Source organism: Coregonus lavaretus (genome assembly GCF_964263955.1).
Source record: "Coregonus lavaretus genome assembly, contig: HAP1_SCAFFOLD_437, whole genome shotgun sequence".
NCBI classification, from domain to species: domain Eukaryota; kingdom Metazoa; phylum Chordata; class Actinopteri; order Salmoniformes; family Salmonidae; genus Coregonus; species Coregonus lavaretus.
The window spans coordinates 372879-399043 of record NW_028161735.1 but is presented as its reverse complement, the minus strand read 5'-3'; the positions used below and the strand labels follow the sequence as shown (position 1 = coordinate 399043).

Genomic DNA, 26165 nt, shown 5'->3' with positions numbered 1-26165 from the left:
CAGATCATTCCTTGGTTATATATCAGGTGGAGTACATTCTCAGCTATCTTGAATTCCCCATACTCAGGCTGCCAGGTGGGAAGCATAAAGGAGTGACATTAATAAAACCTTTAATTACTTAATAAAATATTTTGATGACGTTGTCAAATCTATTAAAATAAAGTTGACTGGTGATAAATGCAACAGCTTGGGACTGCCGTGATGGCATGCACTAAACCAGAACATGTAGTTATCAGGAGCAACTAAAAAGCATGTCATCCAATTGTGACTTGCAAACTGTAGTGCACTTATCAGACGTCAACTGTAATCAGACGATAAGTAACAATTACCCTTGGGTTCAAACAGTAGTTGTTTTCTTTCAAACACTTTAAGCTTGCCTGGAGTGCCATAAGGTCAGTATTTGCACTTTTGGGACTATTCAATTGCACCAGGCAAGCTCAGTGAAGCACAGCTAGACTATTTGAAAGTAAACAAATACTTTTTGAACCCAGGTCTGGGCAGAATGGCGGTTGAGTACGTACAAACTTGCTTTCCAGGTCCCAGCAGCAGCAGTCACTCAGGTACCTGACCACCAGCCCTCTGATGAAGTCTATCAACAGGATACTGGCAACCGTGAAGATCATATCGATGATAGACAGCTTCAACATCTCCTACAATAAAACACATATAAACGTATGAGCATAATGAAATGTACTGTTATAGCTACTGTCTGGTAACTATCTGTTATTGTGTCGCCTTGAAGGTAATTCTGGTCATTCTGTAATGACACTAGCTAACACCTACTAGCGCTGATGTCACTGTCAGCTTTATTGAGGAAAGTTTTACTTGCGGTGACTGTGGTATGTGGTTGTCTTACCTACCTTCATTGAATGTAAGTCGCTCTGGATAAGAGCACCTGCTAAATGACCTAAATGTATATGTCTTGCAGAAAAACTCATAACATCTGTCTGAACTGTACCATAACAAATTGGAAATGGATCATCAAGCTATACTTATCAGACCTTGGTTCTTGCACTTTTTGGGACTTTACTATTGGTTCAAAGCTCGATCAAGCACAGCTTAAGCATTTGAAAATATAAAAATATAATTTGAACCCAGGTCTGCTAATTATATGATGTCATTTTCCTGTTGAGAATATCCACTCCTAAGACGACGACACACGATATACCCTCCTATTGATCTGCACCAAGAACAAGTCATTTGTTTTGCATCCTTGGCCTAGTGACAGCTTCATTACCTGAATGTCTGCCTGGGTATGTTTCAATCCATACTCAATCTATAGTTTACGGGGAAACAATTGCCACAGGACAAGGCATTTTCATTTTTCTTGTCGGGCATAATGCCTTTAAGAGGTATTAAGGGTAACGGTCTGAGGGATGAGGCTGTTGATGATTAGGTCTGTGTACTAGTTATCGGTGCTTACCGTAATAATAATAATAATAATAATAATAATAATAATAATAATAATAATAATAATATGCCATTTAGCAGACGCTTTTATCCAAAGCGACTTACAGTCATGTGTGCATACATTTGTACGTATGGGTGGTCCCGGGGATCGAACCCACTACCCTGGCGTTACAAGCGCCATGCTCTACCAATTGAGCTACAGAGGACCACCCATACGTACACACGGAGTACTTAAGCTTACATGGTTGAACTACTCCAGTGTTATGTTTCATAATAGATTACTGTGACAGTAATAATACACATTTCCTTTGTACAATAGATAAAGATCTATTCCAGGGGACTTTTATTTTGAAGACTCCTTGTGAATGATGCTGAATGCATGTGTTATGGATGTTGTTATAAATGATAAATAAAGGTGTTATGAATGATACGACAGCACTCATAAAGGATTTCATAAACATGTTATGAATGCCTTATGTAGACCCCGTTCAAGTAAAGTGTCAGGTTAATAATGCAGTGTCCCTGTAAGGGTCCTACTCTGGCCTATACAAAAGGTCTCTGCCTTCATGGAACAGTTGTTCGTACACTTCCCATGTAAAGGGTTGCTCATTCAACATTAAAAGATGAATGAATGAACAAATGGACAGATTAACAAATGAACGAATGAAGAAATGAATGAATGGACAAATAAATGAAGGAACAAATGAACGAATGAGCGAATGACAAGTAGAGGAATGAACTTCTGCACCTGTCCCACGTAGGTCTCCCAGCACTCGTCCTGTTTCTTCTGCTTGTTCTGCTCAAACAACCCAGTGTGGTTGTACATGGTTGCCATGGTGACCTTGCTGGTGCTGATGCCTGTGTTGACGTCCAGCACCATGGCGATGGTCGCTATGGTGCTGTTGCGTTGTTCCAAGACGGAGATGTCCGATACGAGGGTGGAGAGGCTCTCCTCCCCCGACTGGGAGATGGTCGCCATGAACGCGGTGGAGTCAGACCAGTTCCCCGACACCACAGAGACCGCCGCCTGGAAATAATCCATCAAAACCAGTTAGTGATCAAACAACCAATTAACCAATCAACTGAGTAACCAATTAACCAATTAACCAATCAATGAATCAATCAACCAGTCAGTCCGTCTGTCCGTCCATCCCTCAGTCAATCAGAGCTTTATAAATTCATGAAATGTTTCTCAATTTCATTCCTTTTGTTTTCTAAACCTTCCCCACATTGACAGATCAAGATCGTTGTTAACAGTAGCATTGACATTAACATCAGCATTAACAGTAACATTTCTTGAGTGGGAACTATGGCACAACATGTAAAGAGTTTAGTCACATGGCTTGTATGGTGTCCATATTAGGAAAGCCTCAATCTCAGCAGGACTACTTACAGCTGCAGCAGCTGAGGCCAGACTCATACTGTTGACCTTGTCCAGAAGGGCAATGATGAGGCTGTAGAGGTTACCCAGATACAACACCAGTACTCTGGGGAGAGGAGACAAAACATTCACTGCATTACAAAAGAAAGAAAACAGACTAAAATCGAATTAGTAGCAACATTTACTAACAGTACAGCTAAGGTGTAGTTACATGTAAAAATAAGAATCCATAAACGTAATGTTAAGTGTGACCAAATGGGATTTGAGGTGCTGTCAGAGTCAGACCTGGCCAGTTGGAAGCGGAGGGAGGTCCTGGGATGATACATCTCCAGCTGGGCCACCAGCTCAAAGGCAGACGGGGCGATCATGGTGATGAGGGACACCACCACACTCACCTGGGACAGGAAACAGGATATGACATCAGACACTGGGTATGTTATAAAATAGACACCTTCATATACCCCTGATGACACCATAAGGAGTCATTGTATTAGGACCTTTTCTTTTCTTTTTCACTAAGATCTGGAGGCATCGGAGGAGCAAGCAGTTAGGAGCTAGAGGCTGTTCTCATGTCGCGTTCAAAACAACTAGGAACACGGAACTTGGAATTCTCTGACTTCCGACTTCAGTGCGTTCAAGACGTCTGGGAACTCAGAAAAAAATTAGCTCCGACTCAGAAAAATCGTTTGAGCTCCAACTCGGAATTCCAAGTCGGAAACGCTGGCATCTTTCTAGATCTCTGATTTTCCAACCTGAAATTCACTGACGTCATGATTTGACCTGGGGTTTTTTCAGAGTTCCCAGTTGTCTTGAAAGCAACATCAGTCCAGGCAGTGACATCAGGGTAGTCTTACCAACCCCCTACAGATGTCCATTATCCTGAACTGAATGAAATGATCAGCTGTCAGCACAGATGGTGATACATGTGGCTGGTGATAGCAGTCTCCCTATTAGTCTCCAGTTTCACATTAACGGCTTTATTACAGCATCCTGAGAGGAAATTATGCTGGAGAAACACAAGGCATGATGTAATTGAAGTCCTGTCACATATGTCTTTGTCATCAGGGAAATCAAGTGCCCAAAATGAGATGCAGTAGCTATAATCCATCAACGAAGTTAAATACAATATTGTCCGGTTTCCCGGACAGAGTAAACCTACTTACAAAACATTAAGAACACCTGCTCTTTCCATGACATAGACTGACCAGGTGAATCCAGGTGAAAGCAATGATCCCTTATTGATGTCACTTGTAAAATCCACTTAAATCAGTGTAAATGAAGTGGAGGAGACAGATTAAAGAAGGATTTTTTAAGCCTTGAGACAATTGATGCATGGATTGTGTATGTTCCATTCAGAGGGTGAATGGGCAAGACAAAACATTTAAGTGCCTTTGAACGGAGTATGGTAGTAAGTGCCAAGCGCACCGGTTGTTGACAAGAACTGCAACACTGCTGGGTTTCCAATGTGCATCAAGAATCGTCCACCACCCGAAGGACATCCAGCCAACTGTGGGAAGCATTGGAGTCAACATGGGCCAGCTTCCCTGTGGAACGCTTTCGACACCTTGTAGAGTCCATGCCCCGATGAATTGAGGCTGTACCTTAAAGGGGACACGGTGGAGGTGTTCCTAATGTTTGGTATACTCAGTGTCTACTGTAGCTAGCTACCTCATTCTTCTCCCATAGTGTTAGCTCTGGCTTCTCCTGCTCTAGTTTCTGGGAGCGGTCCACCACAAAGTAGATGATATAAATGCTGCCAGCCAGAGAGAGAAGGACCAGGATGTTGGCTAGGATACGCAGACTGATCAGGACTGCTCTGGAAGAGAGGGAGAAAAAAAGAGAAACAGTAGTTCAAGTATTCATATCCCTTGACTTATTCCACATTTTGTTGTGTTACAGCCAAAGTGAAAACATGTTTTAAGAAATATAGTAATATTTAATTTACATAAGTATTCACACCCCTGAGTCAATACTTTGTGGAAGCAGTCTTTCTGGGTAAGTCTCTAAGAGCTTTCCAAACCTGGATTGTGCAACATTTGCTCATTATTATTTTCTAAATTCTTCAAGCTCTGTCAAATTGGTTGTTGATCGTTGCTAGACAACCATTTTCAGGTCTTGCCATAGATTTTCAAGTAGATTTAAGTCAAAACTGTATCTCGGCCACTCAGGAACATTCACGGTCTTCTTGGTAAGCAACTCCAGTGTAGATTTGGCTTTGTGTTTTAGGTTATTGTCCTGTTGAAAGGTGAATTCATCTCCCAGTGTCTGTTGGAAAGCAGACTGAACAGTTTTTCCTCTAGGATTTTGTCTGTGCTTAGCTCCGTTCCATTTCTTTTTTATCCTGTAAAACTCCCCAGTCCTTAACGATTACAAGCATACCCATAACATGATGCACCCACCACTATGCTTGAAAATATGGAAAGTGGTACTCAGCAATGTGTTGTATTGGATTTGCCCCAAATATAACACTTTGTTTTCAGGACAAAAAATGAAATGCTTTGCCATTTATTTTAATTGTTATTACTTTAATGCCTTGTTGCAACAGGATGGATGTTTTGGAATATGTTTATTCTTTACAGGCTTCCTTCTTTTCACTCTGTCAATTAGGTTAGTATTGTGGAGTAACTACAATGTTGTTGATCCATCCTCAGTTTTCTCCTATCACAGCCATTAAACTCTGTAACTGTTTTAAAGTCACCATTGGCCACATGGTGAAATCCCTGAGCGGTTTCCTTCCTCTCCGGCAACTGAGTTAGGAAGGATGCCTGTATCTTTGTAGTGACTGGGTGTATTGATACACCATATTTGTAGTGACTGGGTGTATTGATACACCATCCAAAGTGTAATTAATAACTTCACCATGCTCAAAGGGATATTCAATGTCTGCTTTTTTTTTTTTACCCATCTACCAATAGGTGCTCTTCTTTGCAAGTCATTGGAAAACCTCCCTGGTCTTTGTGGTTGAATTTGTGTTTGTAATTCACTGCTCGACTGAGGGACCTTACAGATAATTGTATGTGTGATGTACAGAGATTAGGTAGTCATTCAAAAATCTTGTTAAACACTATTATTGCACACAGAGTGAGTCCATGCAACTTATGATGTGACTTGTTAAGCAAATGTTTACTCCTGAACTTATTTAGGCTTGCCATAACAAAGGGGTTGAATACTTATTGACTCAAGACATTTCCACTTTTCATTTTTAATTCATTTGTAAACATTTCTAAAAACATAATTCCACTTTGACATTATGGGGTACTGTGTGTTGGACAGTGACAACAAATCTAAATGTAATCTATTTTAAATTCAGGCTGAATAAAATGTGAAAAAAGTAAAAGGGTGTGAATACTTTCTTAAGGCACTGTGTAAAACCCTTTTACACAAAGTGCTTTACAGTAAACCTGCTTAGACCCAGGCGCAAGCAGAAATAGAAGCACAGTGGCAAGGAAAAAACTCTGTAGAAGGAAGAAACCTAGAGAGGAACCAGATTCAAAGGGGAGGTCCTTCCTCCTCTGGCTGCCTGTATTGTACACTCTTAGGGTTATTTGGCTGTCCCCATAGGATAACCCTTTTTGGTTACAGGTAAAACACTTTTTGTTTCCAGGTGGAATCCTTTTGAGTTCCATGTAAATCCCTCTGTGGAAAGCGTTCTACATGGACCATAAAAGGGTTCTACCTGAAACCAAAATGGTTCTTCAAAGGGTTCTCCTATGGGGACAGCCGAAGAACCCTTTAAGGTTCTAGATAGCACCTTTTTTTCTAAGAGTGTACATTGGACATTACACAGTCTACATCAAACCACAGCCTTCATCATATCACCACCTAAACTACACAAAACAGTGGCAACATGGTAACGTTACTATAACTCAAACCCCAGTGAAAATCTCCCCAAACCAATCAGTAGGACTTTAGGTTGAACTCTCCCATTGAAACTACAATTTACATACAGTACAGTGCATGCATCCACCTAGCATTAGCCCCTGTAAGAATAGACATCTACCTCAAATGGACTGAAAGAAGTCACTACATAGTGTGGTGGAGAGGGCTGCGGGCGGTGTGAACCAACGTTCCCTGAACTATTAATCCCTCTTTAATGTCTACTCAGGTCTGATGATGCTCTGGCGGAGGTGATTTAGAGCCAGTCATCTCTGACAGTACAAGGCTGTTAGGATGAGTTACGCCACAAGGAAGTGATGGCCTGCGTGGGATCGGACGGGGTAGCAATGGACTGGGAGCGAGAGAGTAAATCAGTCCTTCTGAGACCAGTGGAGAACGCATGGAGGTAAAAGAGGCTCAAAAGCAACCTGGGGAACGCAGGAGATGAACAAGTCATAGCAATATATCGATTTTTATACAATATTTCCCCTACAGTATATGCAAATTCATGGCTGCCACTGGAAAATTTTTTAGATGTGTAGATGTATGCCTCAGGAAGACCCCAGGAAGACCCCCCTCCCCGCAGGAAGACCCCAGGAAGATCCCCCTCCCCGTAGGAAGACTCCAGGAAGACCCTCCTCCCACACTAGACCCCTAAACCAAAGAGCATCATCAATGAATGTGGTATGGTCCTGGATTCTACCAATGTCAGAATGACACAAGATACTTTGCAAAGGATAACACCACTGACGCACAAAAGCTAAGGGTCCATTAATGGGTCCAGGGTGACAGCAACTCACAGGAAAGCAATATCAATGTGTGATGCTAACTTAGCCACCCTCTACATGGACAAGAGAATAAACATACTTACAGACTAGTATCCTTCTTTTTCTCCTGTTCCTCAACAATGGCCTCCTAGAAAAAGGGGCAAAGAATTAGCATTTATTCATGTCATCCATCTGGTGTAACTACATCTTTGCTGCAATTTTGTCCAGTTAACTGTAGAAAATTAAATTGTAAATCTTGATGAGACAAAACTTGGTAAAATACAGGTAAAATAAGAATAAATAAATCAAAAACGATGTATTGAATCAAGCATATAGGGATTTAAACTGAGCTTATTGAAACAGAGGAATATAATGTATATTTTGCTGACTGTACAGGGAAACTCAACAGGCAGGTTAAAGGGCTCTCTTGTTTAGAGGTAGAATACAGATTATAGATCATCCCTCAGGGAAATCAGCAGTAATACAATGGTACATTGACTTCTACTCTACAGAGTGCTGTGAGTGAATTAAAGAAGTCGGGATCGTTGGAAATCAAATCTGAGGAGTGGAGTGGTGCAGTGTTTCTCAATGGCTCAGTGCAGATGAAGGAGAGGAGACGAGGAAAGGAAACCTGGTAAGATGATTGAGCGTGCACCTCAAATGTGTTACATGGCTTCCTCTTCCCATCTCCTCTCCATCATTTGTGATGATCTGAAAACACAGGATAAGTGAAAGCAAAGTGGTAGATCGAGGTAAAGTTTAAAATGTAATTACGCTGCCAGAATATAATGAGTTGTATAGTCATTTTTGCACTTTGCACTATTATTTTTGCACTACGAAAATGTCGCCCTCAATAGTCTAAACAGACCTCCTCTGCTCATCTACGGTCCTTCATCTGCTCTGATCTGGAAGAACTGGATAAGTGAAGCTCATTCACACCAATCACCTAATTTACTTTACTTTACTGACTAGTGTGAATCTGCTCCACTAGTCCAGTTCTTTCAGATCAATGCTGATGACGGACAGGAGATGAGCAGAGGAGGTCCGTTTAGACTATTGAGGGCAACATTTTCGTAGTGCAAAAAAATACTGCCCCACTCCTCAGTTTTGACTTCATTACATGTAACACATTATGATGAGTTGTATAGTAATTTTTACATTTGAAACTTTACCTCAACAATGTGCATTATAAAGAGGCAACTATTTACGTATTTCTCAGTTTACATTGTAACGTTGAATAATTATTTTCAAATTAAATCACTGCAAGATGATGAGGTTTCCAGATGTTTTGCACTAATGCAAAATTATTTTCCACTACAGAAATGTGTCCCTGAGTCTTGCACCATGACCTGTGTCTCTCTCACCCTGATGTTGTTGACGATAGCGGCTCCCTTGCTCTCTGCAGCTTCAGGATTCCCTATGAGGTAGTCCCAGGCACAGAACACTCTCCAGCAGAAGGTGAAGTTCTCGTCAGAGGCACTGGCCAGGCTCAGACGGGAGTTCTTAGCCATCCTGAGGGAAAATGTAAATAAATAACACAAAATGGCATCAATTAGCGACACATCATTGTGTTCCTAATAAGAGGTTAAACTGGCGATAGAACAGTTTTCAAACACCTTTATAGATAATACAGAAACAGTTCAAATATAATCACTACAATGGTTAGTCAGACAGACCATTGAAAAATAATACAATTTGAAGTCATGTTAAAGGTAGACTCAGCGAAATGCCACGAGCAGTGCCGCAGAAATTGAGATGAGCGAGATGCAAGACTTGGCTCTCACACAGTCCCACACAGTATCTGTGCATGTGCAGGGGTTCCCTTCATGCTATTACAATGTAATAGCCACTATGCTTTTTACTTTGTGTATCTCCGTCGCTCAGTCTACCTTAAAAAATATAATATTTGGCATTAGTAGTAGCTATTAGCTACAGTAGCCCCATCAATGGTCTCCTTTGGTAATACATTCCTATCAATATTACTTCACTTTCATTTTAACATCAATATCAATCCACATAAATGAGCTTTATTAAAAGAGACTCTAGTGATTTACTTTCTTAACAGAATGATGAAACTGTAGGCAAAAACAGCCATCCCAACCAGAAAGTAGGCCAGGGGGAGGCGATAGCCGGCACTGCCGATCTTCCTCACCGGGCTGTAGTACCCATAGAACAACACAGAGTACTGGAGATAGCCCTGTGGACCAAAACAAACACAAGAAATTACCTGGGAACCTAAATAAGTTGTGGCTTGTGTCTTTAAAACATGGTGAAACTGAAAGCCTACAACAAATAAAACCAAGACACGCTTTTGGGGCATTACTGGCACATTCAGTGCTGAGTCCTCTCTCTGACCATAGTGGCAATCATGGAACACTAATATATATTTATATATATATAATGTTTAAACAAATCCTGATTCAATTCTGTTGATCCTCGGGGGCCTCCGTACTTCATGTCATGCTGAGAAGAAGGCTGGCAACATAAACATCACTCATAGTACAAGGAGTGGTTGAAATATTGCTTAGTTGAATCGGACTATACAACAAAATGGATGTAATTTAACAGTGATATTAAGGGAACATTAAGAGATAAAACTGCCTTGCCCCGAGAGACCAGATGGTGTCCAGATCCTGGGCTGAGGCCAGGTGCTCCTTGGGAATGGTCTTACTCCGGGTCGTTCCAAACGGCTCTCCGGCCAGGAGCTGAGGGAAGATATGGAAAAACAGACAAACAGATGGATTATTATGCCAATGCAATCAAAGATATGGAGATATAGTACATACCGTTTTGTGGGGAGGAGTGGGGGAAAATGGATTAGGAAGGGAAAATGTTTACCATTGAATTTGCACACACACACACACACACACGGACACTTTAACTACCCACTGCCTCAAACACAACAATATTTTCCCTTTATTTTGTATTTTCTGATTTTCCTCCAATCATAATCTACAATGATCTCCAACCAACCATAACATTGGTCGGTCTATATGTATCAAGTAGCAACGGTAAGTTCTGATAAATAACAGGTGGGAAATGGAGTGAGATACTCAATGCTTAAAAAAAAGAAATCTATATTGACTGAATTATAGTACATAAACCATTCAGCTTCACAATGACAGTAAAATGTTGTATTGTCCCATCCAAGCTAAAAGCCGCATTGTCTGCAACCTGCGATCGGATTGAATCCCGACTAAAGTCAACTTATCTCTGAAAACTGAAAACTCCAGTTTACAAAGGAAAAGTCCAATCTGTGAGGTTGGGGTGAATGAAGGAGGGAAAAGGTTGGTTGGAGAATGAATGGAAGGAAAGAGGGACTAAATGGAGGAGATTGGGAGTGAGTGATGCGCCAGCTGATGTCTGGGGAAATTGCCTGTGTCTGCATGTCAGCCGGCTAAATAAATCAGCCCTGCTTTTCCCGCCATACCTAGACCAAAAACAATGCCCTCTACGCTTATTTGTGACGGCTGACACCAAAAGTGCTGATTTTTATTGTCATACTTTGCAAGCACATACCGGAATTTACGATATCTGTTAAGTCCTCTCTAGTATCCTCTGCATACAATTCACCATTGTGACATTCAGCTACAGTCTACATTTGGAGCAGTCAAATCGTATTAAATAAAATTGAAATTCTCTATTGCTATTTTTAAGTTTTGTTTTATTCAGAATTCAGTTGACATCCTTTCACTAATAACTTAATTTTTTACTCATAATACACACATCTATGGTACAAACACTTCACCTGTTCTTCTATTGTTTAATTGTTCCCTTATTTATCCAGGTAAGTCATTGAGAACACATTATTTTACAATAACGACCTGACCAAGATAGAGCACGGATTGCCCTCGGACATAAGGAAGACACACACACACACACACACACACACACACACACACACACACACACACACACACACACACACACACACACACACACGGTTACCTCAGGTATGACTATGAATGCTCCAGTCATGATGGTAAGGACTATGTTGATACCAAACAGCCATCGGAGGAAGATGAAGTACGAGGCCACCCCTGACCCAAAGTGACCTAAGAGGGATACAGAGACAGGGGTGTTGGGTGAAGTTTCCCCTAGACACTGATCTTGGGTCAGTTTTGCATTTTCCCCCACTAATGGTTAAGTTAAGGATTGGGGGAGGGGAAGCTGATCCTGGATCTGTACTAGGGGAAAATCAAAATCAAATACAATTTTAATTGTCACATGCTTCGTAAACAACATGTGTAGACTAACAGTGAACTGCTTACTTACGGGCCCTTCCCAACAATGCAGAATACAATACGAAAATAAACTAATAGTAGAAAAACTATTGTAACACGAGGAATAAATACACAATGAGCAATGACAGCTTGGCTATATACACAGGGTATAGATATGTACATATAGGTAGGGATAAAGTGACTAGGCAACAGGATAGACAATAGACTGTAGCAGCAGCGTCTGCGATGAGTGTGGAAGTGTGGAAGTTTGTGTGTGGCGACAGTGTGCCAATACGCTTTACAATCAAATACACATTACAGTAAAAGGAAATGAAATAAAATGTTACTGTAATATAGTCAATATCTTACATGTTCAAGTAAGTAATAAAAGAGATCATTAAAAGTTGTTACTTTCTATTTTCTTGATCCTCATCTCCCAGGGAATGAACAGAACCACAATGTTGTACAGCAACCTGGAGACCTTCTTCAGCAGCTGAAAATATGATGACCATTTTGTATTAGTGTTTGTTTGTTTGTTTGTTTGTGTGTGTGTGTGTATATATACACTGCTCAAAAAAATAAAGGGAACACTAAAATATCACATCCTAGATCTGAATGAATGAAATAATCTTATTAAATACTTTTTTCTTTACATAGTTGAATGTGCTGACAACAAAATCACACAAAAATTATCAATGGAAATCAAATTTATCAACCCATGGAGGTCTGGATTTGGAGTCACCCTCAAAATTAAAGTGGAAAACCACACTACAGGCTGATCCAACTTTGATGTAATGTCCTTAAAACAAGTCAAAATGAGGCTCAGTAGTGTGTGTGGCCTCCACGTGCCTGTATGACCTCCCTACAATGCCTGGGCATGCTCCTGATGAGGTGGCGGATGGTCTCCTGAGGGATCTCCTCCCAGACCTGGACTAAAGCATCCGCCAACTCCTGGACAGTCTGTGGTGCAACGTGGCGTTGGTGGATGGAGCGAGACATGATGTCCCAGATTGGATTCAGGTCTGGGGAACGGGCGGGCCAGTCCATAGCATCAATGCCTTCCTCTTGCAGGAACTGCTGACACACTCCAGCCACATGAGGTCTAGCATTGTCTTGCATTAGGAGGAACCCAGGGCCAACCGCACCAGCATATGGTCTCACAAGGGGTCTGAGGATCTCATCTCGGTACCTAATGGCAGTCAGGCTACCTCTGGCGAGCACATGGAGGGCTGTGCGGCCCCCCAAAGAAATGCCACCCCACACCATGACTGACCCACCACCAAACCGGTCATGCTGGAGGATGTTGCAGGCAGCAGAACGTTCTCCACGGCGTCTCCAGACTCTGTCACGTCTGTCACATGTGCTCAGTGTGAACCTGCTTTCATCTGTGAAGAGCACAGGGCGCCAGTGGCGAATTTGCCAATCTTGGTGTTCTCTGGCAAATGCCAAACGTCCTGCACGGTGTTGGGCTGTAAGCACAACCCCCACCTGTGGACGTCAGGCCCTCATACCACCCTCATAGGGTCTGTTTCTGACCGTTTGAGCAGACACATGCACATTTGTGGCCTGCTGGAGGTCATTTTGCAGGGCTCTGGCAGTGCTCCTCCTGCTCCTCCTTGCACAAAGGCGGAGGTAGCAGTCCTGCTGCTGGGTTGTTGCCCTCCTACGGCCTCCTCCACGTCTCCTGATGTACTGGCCTGTCTCCTGGTAGCGCCTCCATGCTCTGGACACTACGCTGACAGACACAGCAAACCTTCTTGCCACAGCTCGCATTGATGTGCCATCCTGGATGAGCAGCACTACCTGAGGCACTTGTGTGGGTTGTAGACTCCGTCTCATGCTACCACTAGAGTGAAAGCACCGCCAGCATTCAAAAGTGACCAAAACATCAGCCAGGAAGCATAGGAACTGAGAAGTGTTCTGTGGTCACCACCTGCAAAACCAGTCCTTTATTGGGGGTGTCTTGCTAATTGCCTATAATTTCCACCTGTTGTCTATACCATTTGCACAACAGCATGTGAAATGTATTGTCAATCAGTGTTGCCTCCTAAGTGGACAGTTTGATTTCACAGAAGTGTGATTGACTTGGAGTTACATTGTGTTGTTTAAGTGTTCCCTTTATTTTTTTGAGCAGTGTATATATATATATATATATATATATATATATATATATATATATATATATATAATTGTGTGCGAGCCTTTTTTGATTGATTGATTTACTGTTATTATCATGTCTTATTTCAGATGCCCATACCATTGGACTTAAACAGTAAATTATTTTCAGGGTGTGTGCGCGTGTGTGTGTGTGTGTGCGTGCACGCAAGCGCGCGTGCGTGTGTGTGTATATTTGTGTTTAAGAAGGAGGAAGAGGTTAAACTCTTTGCTTAATTTACTCAGAGAAGATCTGTTGATTCAGTTATCTACACATACAAAGCAACACCAGTCAAGTCCCATCACGTAACATCAAATGTACAGATCCTACTGTACCATACATGCATATTGTATTTAATTCATTTCATGATATACAGAGGGGTACTTAATTCAAAAGTCAAGATATTATTATTCATATACACATAAGTCCACTCGTTGAACACATGGATGTGATTTCTAAATTGTAATTAAGCAGAAGCCAATATGTATATATAATTAATTATTCATCATCAATCTACTTGCTAAAAGTCAATTAATTTTTATGGTTCTTGGGTAGGCTGGCCCAATGCCTTCGGAACATTTTAATTAAACCGAACCATAACAACAGGCTATAAATTTGCTTGGCTGCGGTTTGCTGAGGCTGTGTGTGTGTGTACGTCTATATGTGTGTGTGTGTGTGTGTGTGTGTGTGTGCGCGTCTATATGTTTGTGTGTGTACGTCTATATGTGTGTGTGTGTGTGTGCGCGTCTATATGTGTGTGTGTGTGTGTGCGCGTCTATATATGTGTGTGTGTGTTTGTGTGTATGTGTGTGTGTGTGTGTGTGTGTGTGTGTGTGTGTGTGTGTGTGTGTGTGTGTGTGTGTGTGTGTGTGTGTGTGTACAGAGAGAAGCCTACAGGCAGAGGGAGCAGTGTCGAGCTCTAACCTCGCTGTCTCGTAAACACAGTGAGAACAGAAAGGCAATGTTAAGTGTATAACTCAGCCTAGAGAATAGAGGGAATGGACACAGTAAAAATCAGGCTGTAGGCATCAGATAGCTGCACTGCAGTGGAGAAATAGGAGTCTAATTCTCTTAGCTAATTTTCAATGAAATCATATGTGAAAAGTAGCATGACGCATTTATATGCCTAAAAGTGTTAACATCTTCATATCTGTGTTGAAATTAGAGTTTCAATGAGTTTGTAAAACATTATTGGCACAGCAGGGTTTGTTTCATTGTTTGAAAACCACAGCACGCTATGAGATGTCAAAATGTAATACTTGCCATTGTTTACTAGAACCCCCATATCTTTGACAAAATATTCTATCCTTGTCCACATGCAATCAAATGTGTTGCAGTAAAAAAGTGTCAAAGTGAAACTATGAACATGAAGATGAATTTTAAGTGGTACAGTCAATGTGTTTTATAATATGTGTGTGTGTGAACCTTCTTGCAGTATGTGTTGTTTATCAGAACAGGTGTGTGTGTGTGTGTGTGTGTGTGTGTGTGTGTGTGTGTGTGTGTGTGTGTGTGTGTGTGTGTGTGTGTGTGTATGTGTGTGTGTGTGTGTGTGTGTGTGTGTGTGTGTGTGTGTATGTGTGTGTGTGTGTGTGTGTGTGAACCCACATCCGCCCCGGCAGCCTGGTATCCTCTGGTCCTTGTTAGCCTCCCCTCGTACTTCAGGACAATCTCTCTGGCCTGCCTGGAACAAACACAGGGAGATAACAATGGCTTTTAAACTCTGATCTAAAGTCAGCAGAAACACACACACATCACACTGGAAGAGTGAATATGATTCAATACACTGATCTAGGTTCAGATTTTAAATCAGATATAGTAAAACATATTTAAATAAATGCAAATTATGATTCCAGAGATTGATGTAAATTCAGACAAAAAGCAATTGCAGCAGGTTAAACCCTTGCATGTGCAAAGCTGTCATCAAGGCAAAGGGTGGCAACTTTGAAGAATCTCAAATATAAAATATATTTTGATTTGTTTAACACTTTTTTGGTTACTACATGATTCCATATGTGTTATTTCATATTGTTGATGTATTCACTACTATTCTACAATGTAGAAAATAGTAAAAATAAAGAAAAACCTTGAATGAGTAGGTGTTCTAAAACATTTGACCGGTAGTGTATATATGTATATTTTTTTAAACATTTTTTAGTCATTTAGCAGACGCTCTTATCCAGAGCGACTTACAGTTAGTGAATACATATTTTTTTATACTGGCCCCCCGTGGGAATCGAACCCACAACCCTGGCATTGCAAACGCCATGCTCTATCAACTGAGCTACATCCCTACCGGCCATTCCCTCCCCTACCCTGGACGACGCTGGGCGAATTGTGCGCCGCCCATGAGTCTCCCGGTCGCGGCCGGCTGCGACAGAGCCTGGATTCGAACCAGGATCTCTAGTGGCACAGTTAGCACTGCGATGCAGTGCCTTAGACCCCTGCGCCACTCAGGAGCAGTATATCAATAAAATACACTGTAAATATAAAATATAAATATATAATTAAATAAATGATAGAAATTTGATGAACTACGATTCCACTTAGCTGACAAACCAGTAAAACATTTAATACAGAAAAAAAGTAGAGTATGCCGTTGTTAAAAATCTCATTTTTTCTCTCAATACAATCAAATTGACATCGAGATAACAGGGATAGGAATTTCACAACAAGCAATGCAGGTGAAAACGGGGGGTAGGAACCAGTGATCTGCGGTGTAAAATATGAGGTGTTTTTGCAGGGCGTGTAATCAGCAGTATTCACCCAGAGATTACTGAGGACGTAAAACGCAGGCTTGCATCTCATCCCTGTGATGGTCATAAAGCCTAGAGCAGTAATATCAAACCACCTATATAAAATCTGCCATAGCTAGAACCCACTCAGCACGTCTCTCTCTCTCTCTCTCTCTCTCTCTCTCTCTCTCTCTCTCTCTCTCTCTCTCTCTCTCAAAATGGCTGTACTCAATCACAGCTATATGTGGTTAGGCTATTTACTGTGTGTTTGGTTGACAACACAACCAAATATCAACATTTAAAGTAGACGTATCTACTGCTTGGAGAGTTCCATCTGAGCCACTGGCTTAATCCCGTTCTTTAACTTTCATTTTTGGTTGAGTTGGAGACGTGAATCAAACATAATTTCTTAACTTGTAGACAAGTTAATAGGCTATTTATTGTATTTCAAAAGTGATTTTGAATTGTTTTTGGTTGTCAACACAACCAAATATCAACATTACATTTGAAATCATCCAGCGCTTGAAACCCTAGGCCTATTGTTGTACTGTAATTCTCTGTTGAATACTGGGTTGAATTTAAGCAATCGCTGTTGATGACTTTGCAAATGCAATGTAGGCTTAAATAGCATCATTGATGGTATATGAGTGATAAAGTATGATCATTTTGCTCTGTTAAACCTACCCTTTGGAATGACTTTGATATCAACAGTGAATCTAAGTGGAGATCTCTCAACAATCATTCTCACGATAGCACATTGGTACTAGTCAGTGACATCATAGCTAAGCAGCGCTGGGCTTGGTTAAAATCCTGGATGGGACACCAAAGTGTAGCTGTAGATAGATCAATTCTCCAATAGGAGGTGCTGCCCAGCCTATTGTTTGTTTTTCTGAAAGGGGATATAACATTGAAGATCTGACAGTGTTTTAAAGGTATAAATTCAACATATTTTATACAAGGTTTGTCTATGTTGAAAATTGGTTACCATGATGACATAATCCTGTGGTTGAAATTTCACTCTCAAAACAACAGTTTGAAATCCAATGTATTTTCTATGTAGATTGTGCTCAATGGGAAGTCGTTCATTTTGGTACATTTACAACCCATCTCCTTATCAGCTGTTGTCAATCACACGTGGGTCTGAAAATACAATTATCTTCCTCAATAGTGAGCAGTGAAAGAATACTATATGAAAAGTCGACATGAGTATGACATCCTGGCATTTTAAGCATACTAAATTTGATCAATTTGACAAATTATAACACTTAAAATTTTCGCATACCCAAAAAGGCTACTATTTAGGACAGATGTACAGGTATCCGGACTCGGCCCAAATGTCTAATCTGTTGTGTTGTCAAGAGACATCCAGACTCAGATTTGAATTTAATAGCATCCTAAATCCCAGAACAGGAAAAAAGCTCAAATGTATCAGGGGTCCGTCTACACACGTGGTGTTTGTATAAGCAATGTGTGTGTGGGACTGGAGGTTCTGACCCCAGTAAAAAGAGGAACCAGGCGAACTAACAGGTGATGAAATAATTACTCTGCTAATTTGGTTTATTTTCTGTGGGAGGAGCCATTAACGTGGCGAGGGAGCGAGGAGCCATTAACGTGGCGAGGGGGCGAGGAGCCATTCATGTGGTGAGGGGTCGAGGAGCCATTAACGTGGCGAGGGAGCGAGGAGCCCGGGAGGATGTTAATCATTATTTTCTTTGCCTCACGCTTTACACTCCGATGGCTCCTCCGCACATTAGCGACGGAGAGTTAGCGCTTTTTCACCATTTATGAGCTCTCAGTTATTAATGAAGAGCTAGTGTTTACATGTTTCCCCTATCTGACATGTTAATGTATTTGGATAACCACAGACTGCAGGGAGAGAAAAAAAAACTGATAAGAGGGAAAAAACATGCACATGAATATGCATGGGGGTTTGGGGGGTTCTTATACTGTGGTCAAATGCATATGCATGTCGTGACAAATCAATGTGTATACCTGTCCTATCCATCTTAAGGAATGAAAGCTAAGGCTGCGTCCCAAATGACCCCATATTCCCTACATAGTGCACTACTTTTGACCAGAGCCCTATAGACCCTATATATGGAATAGGGTGCCATTTGGTAGGGTTCTAAGATGCTGTACCTAAATCTCTGCCTGGGTTATTTTGAGCTCCAACACCTGTTACCTTGAATTAGTATTATGACTATTACACATTTTACCATGAATTAGTTAGTAGTAACTGTTGGACATTTTTTCTTGGGTAAGCCCCATTTTCTAATTCATTTGATTATTTTGTATAATCATAAAAACAATGCAATATAAAGGCCTACTGTTCCTCTGCGGAGGTGTATAATATGCAATGTATGAAAAGCTGGAATGTTTTTTGTCACCTCCTACTCTCTAGGCTTGAGTATCGCGGTGATGGACAATACCATAACACAGGCTTGAGTATCGCGGTGATGGACAATACCATAACACAGGCTTGAGTATCGCGGTGATGGACAATACCATAACACAGGCTTGAGTATCGCGGTGATGGACAATACCATAACACAGGCTTGAGTATCGCGGTGATGGACAATACCATAACACAGGCTTGAGTATCGCGGTGATGGACAATACCATAACACAGGCTTGAGTATCGCGGTGATGGACAATACCATAACACAGGCTTGAGTACTCCGGTGGTGGACACAGCACAGTCCATTGACATTCACTGCGAAATTTTTTGACCACTTTCATTAAGCAATACAGCATTAAGCAATACAGTGTGTGGGCTTTCCTGTGTGTGTGTGTGTGTGTGTGTGTGTGTGTGTGTGTGTGTGTGTGTGTGTGTGTGTGTGTGTGTGTGTGTGTGTGTGCGTGCATGCATGGTTTACTTCAGAGAGTTGAGTTTGTGTCTCATGGGCCGGGCTCGGGTGTGTATGTTGGTGATGGTGTGTACATGTGTGTCTACTGTATTCAGTGTGCATCTATGTGCCTTACTTGAGGGCTTTCAGCTTGCGTCTCATGGGCCAGGCTCTGGTGCGTATGTTGGCGATGATCTCCTTCTGAAACTGGATGTTCTGAAACATCTGCTCTGGGTCGTTGCTGTCCGCATGCTCATCCTCCTTGTCCTCCTCATCTGATTGGCTGTAATGGGACAGAAGGAGAGGGGTCAACATGTTATCTTGAGGGACAGCTGTGCTCTGCTGTGTGACTGAAGACAGACTCAAATAAAGCAGGATGGTGATAGTTGCTTTTTTCTCTGTAAAGTCAATTTCCTCACAAGCAAGGCAAATGGTTAGAGTTCATAGCATGACACACACAGGGACGCACAAACACAGGCATGCCCACCCGCACACAGAAGCAGGCATGCACCAAATAAACACACACACAGTGTAAATGTACACAGTGCCTACACTACAAAATCACAAAGATATGCAAGTTATCCATGAGATACACCATGTTTCTTTTTCATTTGAAATGCAGTGCACCTAAAACAAAATGTTGTCACTATTTTTTAAAGTCATACACATTAACTTAATTATCAAAGTGAGGATACTGAATGACATGAGAATGTATTGGAGGAATGGCTGGGTAGATTATTTGACTCCTACAGTAGAAATATTCAGCTTGAGCAGGAGATAATGAAAATATTAAAAACTCCAAGGCACAGGATGTGTATGGAAATGACTCCGCCCTCCTGAAGAAAAATTCCAGCAGAAGAAAACTCCAGTCACTCATCTGGTAAATCTGTCAATTAAAGAAGCAGTGTTCCCTGACGACAGGAAATCTGCTGTCATAACACCAATCTTCAAGGCTGGAGATTCAACTGATGTGGCCAATTATAGGCCAATCAGCATTCTCCCAATCACATCCAAGGTGGTAGAAAAGGTGGAGGCCAACCAACTAATAGCCCACCTAAACCCAGTGTCAGAGCTGGCGTAGGTGTGGTGTGGGAATCAGATGCAGGATGCAGAAGTAGTCCAAAATACTTTAATAAAGTCCACAGAATGAACGGCTACAAACAGAGCCGGAGGCAGAAGAAAAATAACGCACTCAGCGTAACAAACAACACACGCACAATAGTGCGGACTCTCTACAGAAAAATGAGCAAAAACTTGACATGGAAACACCTGCTGACAATGAACAACTACACACAACCACAAGACAGAAACAATGAGAACTAAAAGGACACATAATCAAGACAAAATGAGAAACAGGTGTACCAAACCAGACCAAACCAAACGAACACAGAAACAACGAACGGTGGCAGCTAGTACTCCGGGGACGACGACCGCCGAAGCCTGCCCGAACAAGGAGAAGGAGCAGCCTCGGCAGAAACCGTGACACCCAGGTCACTCTCCTCTCCATCTTTGCCAAGGAAATAAAGTCCAAACTTGACGAAGGTGGAGTTGTGGGAGCTGTTTTTCTGGATTTATAAAAAGCATTCGGCACAGTGAACCGCAATGTGTTGCAATCCAGACTGTCAACCCACAACCTTCCAGCTCACGCAAACAGATGGATGGAATCCTATCTGACCAAAAATCAAACTGTCAACATCCGCTGACTGCTCTGTCGGGGTCCCTCAAGGATCCATTTTGGGCCCACTTTTATTCAGTGGATACATACAGTTGAAGTCGTAAGTTTACATACACTTAGGTTGGAGTCATTAAAACTCGTTTTTCAACCACTCCACACATTTCTTGTTAACAAACTATAGTTTTGGCAAGTCGGTTAGGACATCTACTTTGTGCATGACACACTTAATTTTTCCAACAATTGTTTACAGACAGATTATTTCACTTATAATTCACTGTATCACAATTCCAGTGGGTCAGAAGTTTACATACACTAAGTTGACCGTGCCTTAAAACAGCTTGGAAAATTCCAGAAAATGATGTCATGGCTTTAGAAGCTTCTGATAGGCTAATTGACATAATTTGAGTCAATTGGAGGTTTACCTGTGGATGTATTTCAAGGCCTACCTTCAAACTCAGTGCCTCTTTGCTTGACATCATGGGAAAATCAAAAGAAATCAGCCAAGACATCAGAAAAAAGATTGGGAGCAATTTCCAAATGCCTGAAGGTACCACATTCATCGATACAAACTATAGTACGCAAGTATAAACACCATGGGACCACGCAGCCGTCATACCGCTCAGGAAGGAGACGCGTTCTGTCTCCTAGAGATGAACGTATTTTGGTGTGAAAAGTGCAAATCAATCCCAGAACAACAGCAAAGGACCTTGTGAAGATTCTGGAGGAAACAGGTACAAAAGTATCTATATCCACAGTAAAAACAAGTCCTATATCGACATAACCTGAAAGGCCGCTCAGCAAGGAAGAAGCCACTGCTCCAAAACCGCCATAAAAAAGCCAGACTATGGTTTGCAACTGCACATGGGGACAAAGATCATACCTTTTGGAGAAATGTCCTCTGGTCTGATGAAACAAAAATAGAACTGTTATGTTTGGAGGAAAAAGGGGAAAGCTTGCAAGCCAACGAACACCATCCCAACTGTGAAGCACGGGGGTGGCAGCATCATGCTGTGGGGGTGCTTTGCTGCAGGAGGGACTGGTGCACTTCACAAAATAGATGGCATCATGAGGAAGGACAATTATGTGGATATATTGAAGCAACATCTCAAGACATCAGTCAGGAAGTTAAAGCTTGGTCGCAAATGGGTCTTCCAAATTGGACAATGAACCCAAGCATACTTCCAAAGTTGTGGCAAAAGTCAAGGTATTGGAGTGGCCATCACCAAAGCCCTGACCTCAATCCTATAGAAAATTAGTGGGCAGAACTGAAAAAGCATGTGCGAGCAAGGAGGCCTACAAACCTGACTCAGTTACACCAGCTCTGTCAGGAGGAATGGGGCAAAATTCACCCAACTTATTGTGGGAAGCGTGTGGAAGGCTACCCGAAATGTTTGACCCAAGTTAAACAATTTAAAGGCAATGGTACCAAATACTAATTGAATGTATGTAAACTTCTGACCCACTGGGAAAGTGATGAAATAAATAAAACCTGAAATAAATCATTCTCTCTACTATTATTCTGACATTTCACATTCTTAAAATAAAGTGGGGATCCTAACTGACCTAAGACAGTGAATTTTTACTAGGATTAAATGTCAGGAATTGTGAAAAACTGAGTTTAAATGTATTTGGCTAAGGTATATGTCAACTTCCGACTTCAACTGTAAATGCTGATGTATGCAGACGACACAGTCGTCTATGTACATGCCAAGACAAAGCAACAGGCTACTCGTAAATTTACAGCAGCAATGGACAAAATAGCTGACTGGTTGGACTACTCTACATTGAACCTAACAAAAACTGTCTGCATGTATTTCTCCATCAGGAACAGTGAGACCATCAGCCTGAGGGAACTGTTAAGGGACAGAGGATCGAGATGGTGTCACATTTTAAATACTTAATAATAATTATTGACTCTAACCTGTCCTTCAAAAAACAAATACAAAAAGTAAATGAAACAGTCAAATGCAACCTGGATAATTTCACATTTATCAGAAACCAAACGTCAACAGATGCTGCTAGCTGTACATGCACTCAATGATTTTGTCCCATCTCTCGTACTGTGTCACAACCTGGTCACAAGCTAGTATCACAGCTACGAAACCACTTCAAAAGCTCTAGAAACAAACTCTGAAAGTGCTGGACAAAAAAACCAAACACCTATCACCACCGCAATATCATTAAGACATACAACCTACTGAGCTTTGACAGGTTCTTATGCCTTGCCGACACCTCTCTGCCGTTTAAGATCACTCATGACCTTGCCCCACCACCTCTTAAGCAATTTGTTACATATTGCAAGGACAATACCAGGAGGACAAGCGCTTCAACCAGAGGAGACTGCTCAACTCAGTTTAGATCCACCAAATTTGGCCAGACAGCTTCTTCAGTCAGAGCGTCTGGATTATAGAACCCCCTGCCAACCAGGAAGACAGAGTGCAATACCTTGGCTAGATTCAAGGCAAACCTGGAAAAGTGGCTAAAGGCAAACCAGCCATGTGGACATTAAGATATTCACACTCTTAAGATGTCAGATACTGTAGGAACAAGGGACATTTAAACTATGATGTAATGTTATCATTATATTGTCTATTGTTGTGTGTGTATGTATATATATATATATATATATATATATATATATATATATATATATATATATATATATATATATATATATATATATATATACTGTACATATACACACACTACCGGTCAAAGGTTTTAGAACACCTACTCATTCAAGGGTTTTTCTTTATTTTTACTATTTTCTACATTGTAGAATAATAGTGAAGACATCAAAACTATGAAATAACACATATGGAATCATGTAGTAACCAAAAAGTGTTAAACAAATGACAAGATTCTTCAAATAGCCACCCTTTGCCTTGATGACAGCTTTGCACACTCTTGGCATTCTCTCAACCAGCATCACCTGGAATGCTTTTCCAACAGTCTTGAAGGAGTTCCCACATATGCTGAGCACTTGTTGGCTGCTTTTCCTTCACTCTGCGGTCCGACTCATCCCAAACCATCTCAATTTGGTTGAGGTCGGGGGATTGTGGAGGTCAGGTCATCTGATGCAGCACTCCATCACTCTCCTTCTTGGTAAAATAGCCCTTACACAGCCTGGAGGTGTGTTGGGTCATTGTCCTGTTGAAAAACAAATGATAGTCCCACTAAGCCCAAACCAGATGGGATGGCGTATTGCTGCAGAATGCTGTGGTAGCCATGCTGGTTAAGTGTGCCTTGAATTCTAAATAAATCACAGACAGTGTCACCAGCAAAGCACCCCCTCCTCCTCCATGCTTTACGGTGGGAAATACACATGCAGAGATCATCTGTTCACCCACACCGCGTCTCACAAAGACACGGCGGTTGGAGCCAGAAATCTCCAATTTGGACTCCAGACCAAAGGAGAAATTTCCACCAGTCTAATGTCCATTGCTCGTGTTTCTTGGCCCAAGCAAGTCTCTTCCTCTTATTGGTGTCCTTTAGTAATGGTTTCTTTGCAGCAATTCGACCATGAAGGCCTGATTCACACAGTCTCCTCTGGATAGTTGATGTTGAGATGTGTCTTTTACTTGAACTGTGTGAAGCATTTATTTGGGCTGCAATTTCTGAGGCTGGTAACTCTGATGAACTCTGGGTTTTCCATTCCTGTGGCGGTCCTCATGAGAGCCAGTTTCATCATAGCGCTTGATGGTTTTTGCGACTGCACTTGAAGAAACTTTCAAAGTTCTTGAAACTTTCCGTATTGACTGACCTTCATGTCTTAAAGTAATGATGGACTGTCTTTTCTCTTTGCTTATTTGAGCTGTTCTTGCCATAATATGGACTTGGTCTTTTACCGAATAGGGCTATCTTCTGTATACCCCCCTACCTTGTCACAACACAACTGATTGGCTCAAACGCATTAAGAAGGCACACCTGTTAATTGAAATGCATTCCAGGTGACTACCTCATGAAGCTGGTTTAGAGAATGCCAAGAGTGTGCAAAGCTGTCATCAAGGCAAAGGGTGGATATTTGAAGAATCTGAAATATAAATATTTGTTTAACACTTTTTTGGTTACTACATGATTCCATATGTGTTATTTCATAGTTTTGATGTCTTCACTATTATTCTACAATGTAGAAAATAGTAAAAATAAAGAAAAACCCTTGAATGAGTAGGTGTTGTAAAACTTTTGACTGGTAGTGTATATATTTTAATAGTGTGTTATATTGTAGCATTGTAATGATGTATTGATGTTGATTGTTTTCTGCCCAGGGACTACAGATTAAAATGAGTGATCTCGCTAAATCTGGTGCAATGGAATGTTGTACATGGTCCCTGACACAAACATAACAGGAGGACCACAATGGCAACAAGCCCTTGGGCTTTACTGAGTTTTATCCTCAATATGTTATTATATATGTAATGTTGTCTCCAGCTGGAGCAACCTTCTACTTTAATGATCAAATACATTAAATTAAATCACTAACCTGTTTGAGAACCTGGATAAGGATACGTTTCTACTACAACAGTTGCCATGTATAAAATGTAAATTACACTTTTGCAAGTCATAAACAAATTATGCTATGGAGTTGAGGTCAAAAACTGAGAAATAATCATGTCCTCTGTCTACACAATGTATATTCAGTTGGCACATGGAAAGCATCATTTCATATCAACATCAATAGAATAGAACTAAATAGAATAGAGTAGACTGTACACTCTTAGAAAAAAGGGTTCCAATAGGGCTTCTTCAGCTGTCCCCATAGGAGAACTCTTTTTGGTTCCAGGTAGAACCCTTTTTGGTTCCAGGTAGAACCCTTTTGGGTTCTATGTAGAACCCTCTAAGGAAAGGGTTTTACATGGAACCCAAAAGGGTTCTACCTGGAACCAAAAAGGGATCTTCAAAGGGTTATTCTATGGGCACAGCCGAATAACCCTTTTAGGTTCTAGATAACACCTTTTTTTTCTAAGATTGTAGAACTCACCCTGGCTGGTTGTCTTGATAAGGTGAATAAATCCGCCTGGAGTTCTTCCTGACACTCTTGTGTCGCTTCATGGTAGTCGAGGGTCTACTGACCACAGCAGTCTCAGACACGTCACTCAT

The 26165-nt window shown here is 41.3% G+C and overlaps 1 protein-coding gene across 1 annotated transcript; it reads right to left on the bottom strand.

Annotated features, from left to right (window-relative positions):
* Positions 1-26165, bottom strand: LOC311120183 (transmembrane channel-like protein 3; the record flags this gene model as incomplete). Its single annotated transcript, XM_084194799.1, has 15 exons — positions 1-68; positions 522-650; positions 2159-2437; positions 2825-2897; positions 3077-3186; positions 4460-4607; positions 7539-7582; positions 8799-8946; positions 9489-9631; positions 10041-10139; positions 11383-11489; positions 12069-12150; positions 15418-15493; positions 19527-19673; positions 26047-26165. Coding segments are annotated over 15 exons (1772 nt in total), but the record flags the coding sequence as incomplete, so codon positions are not given.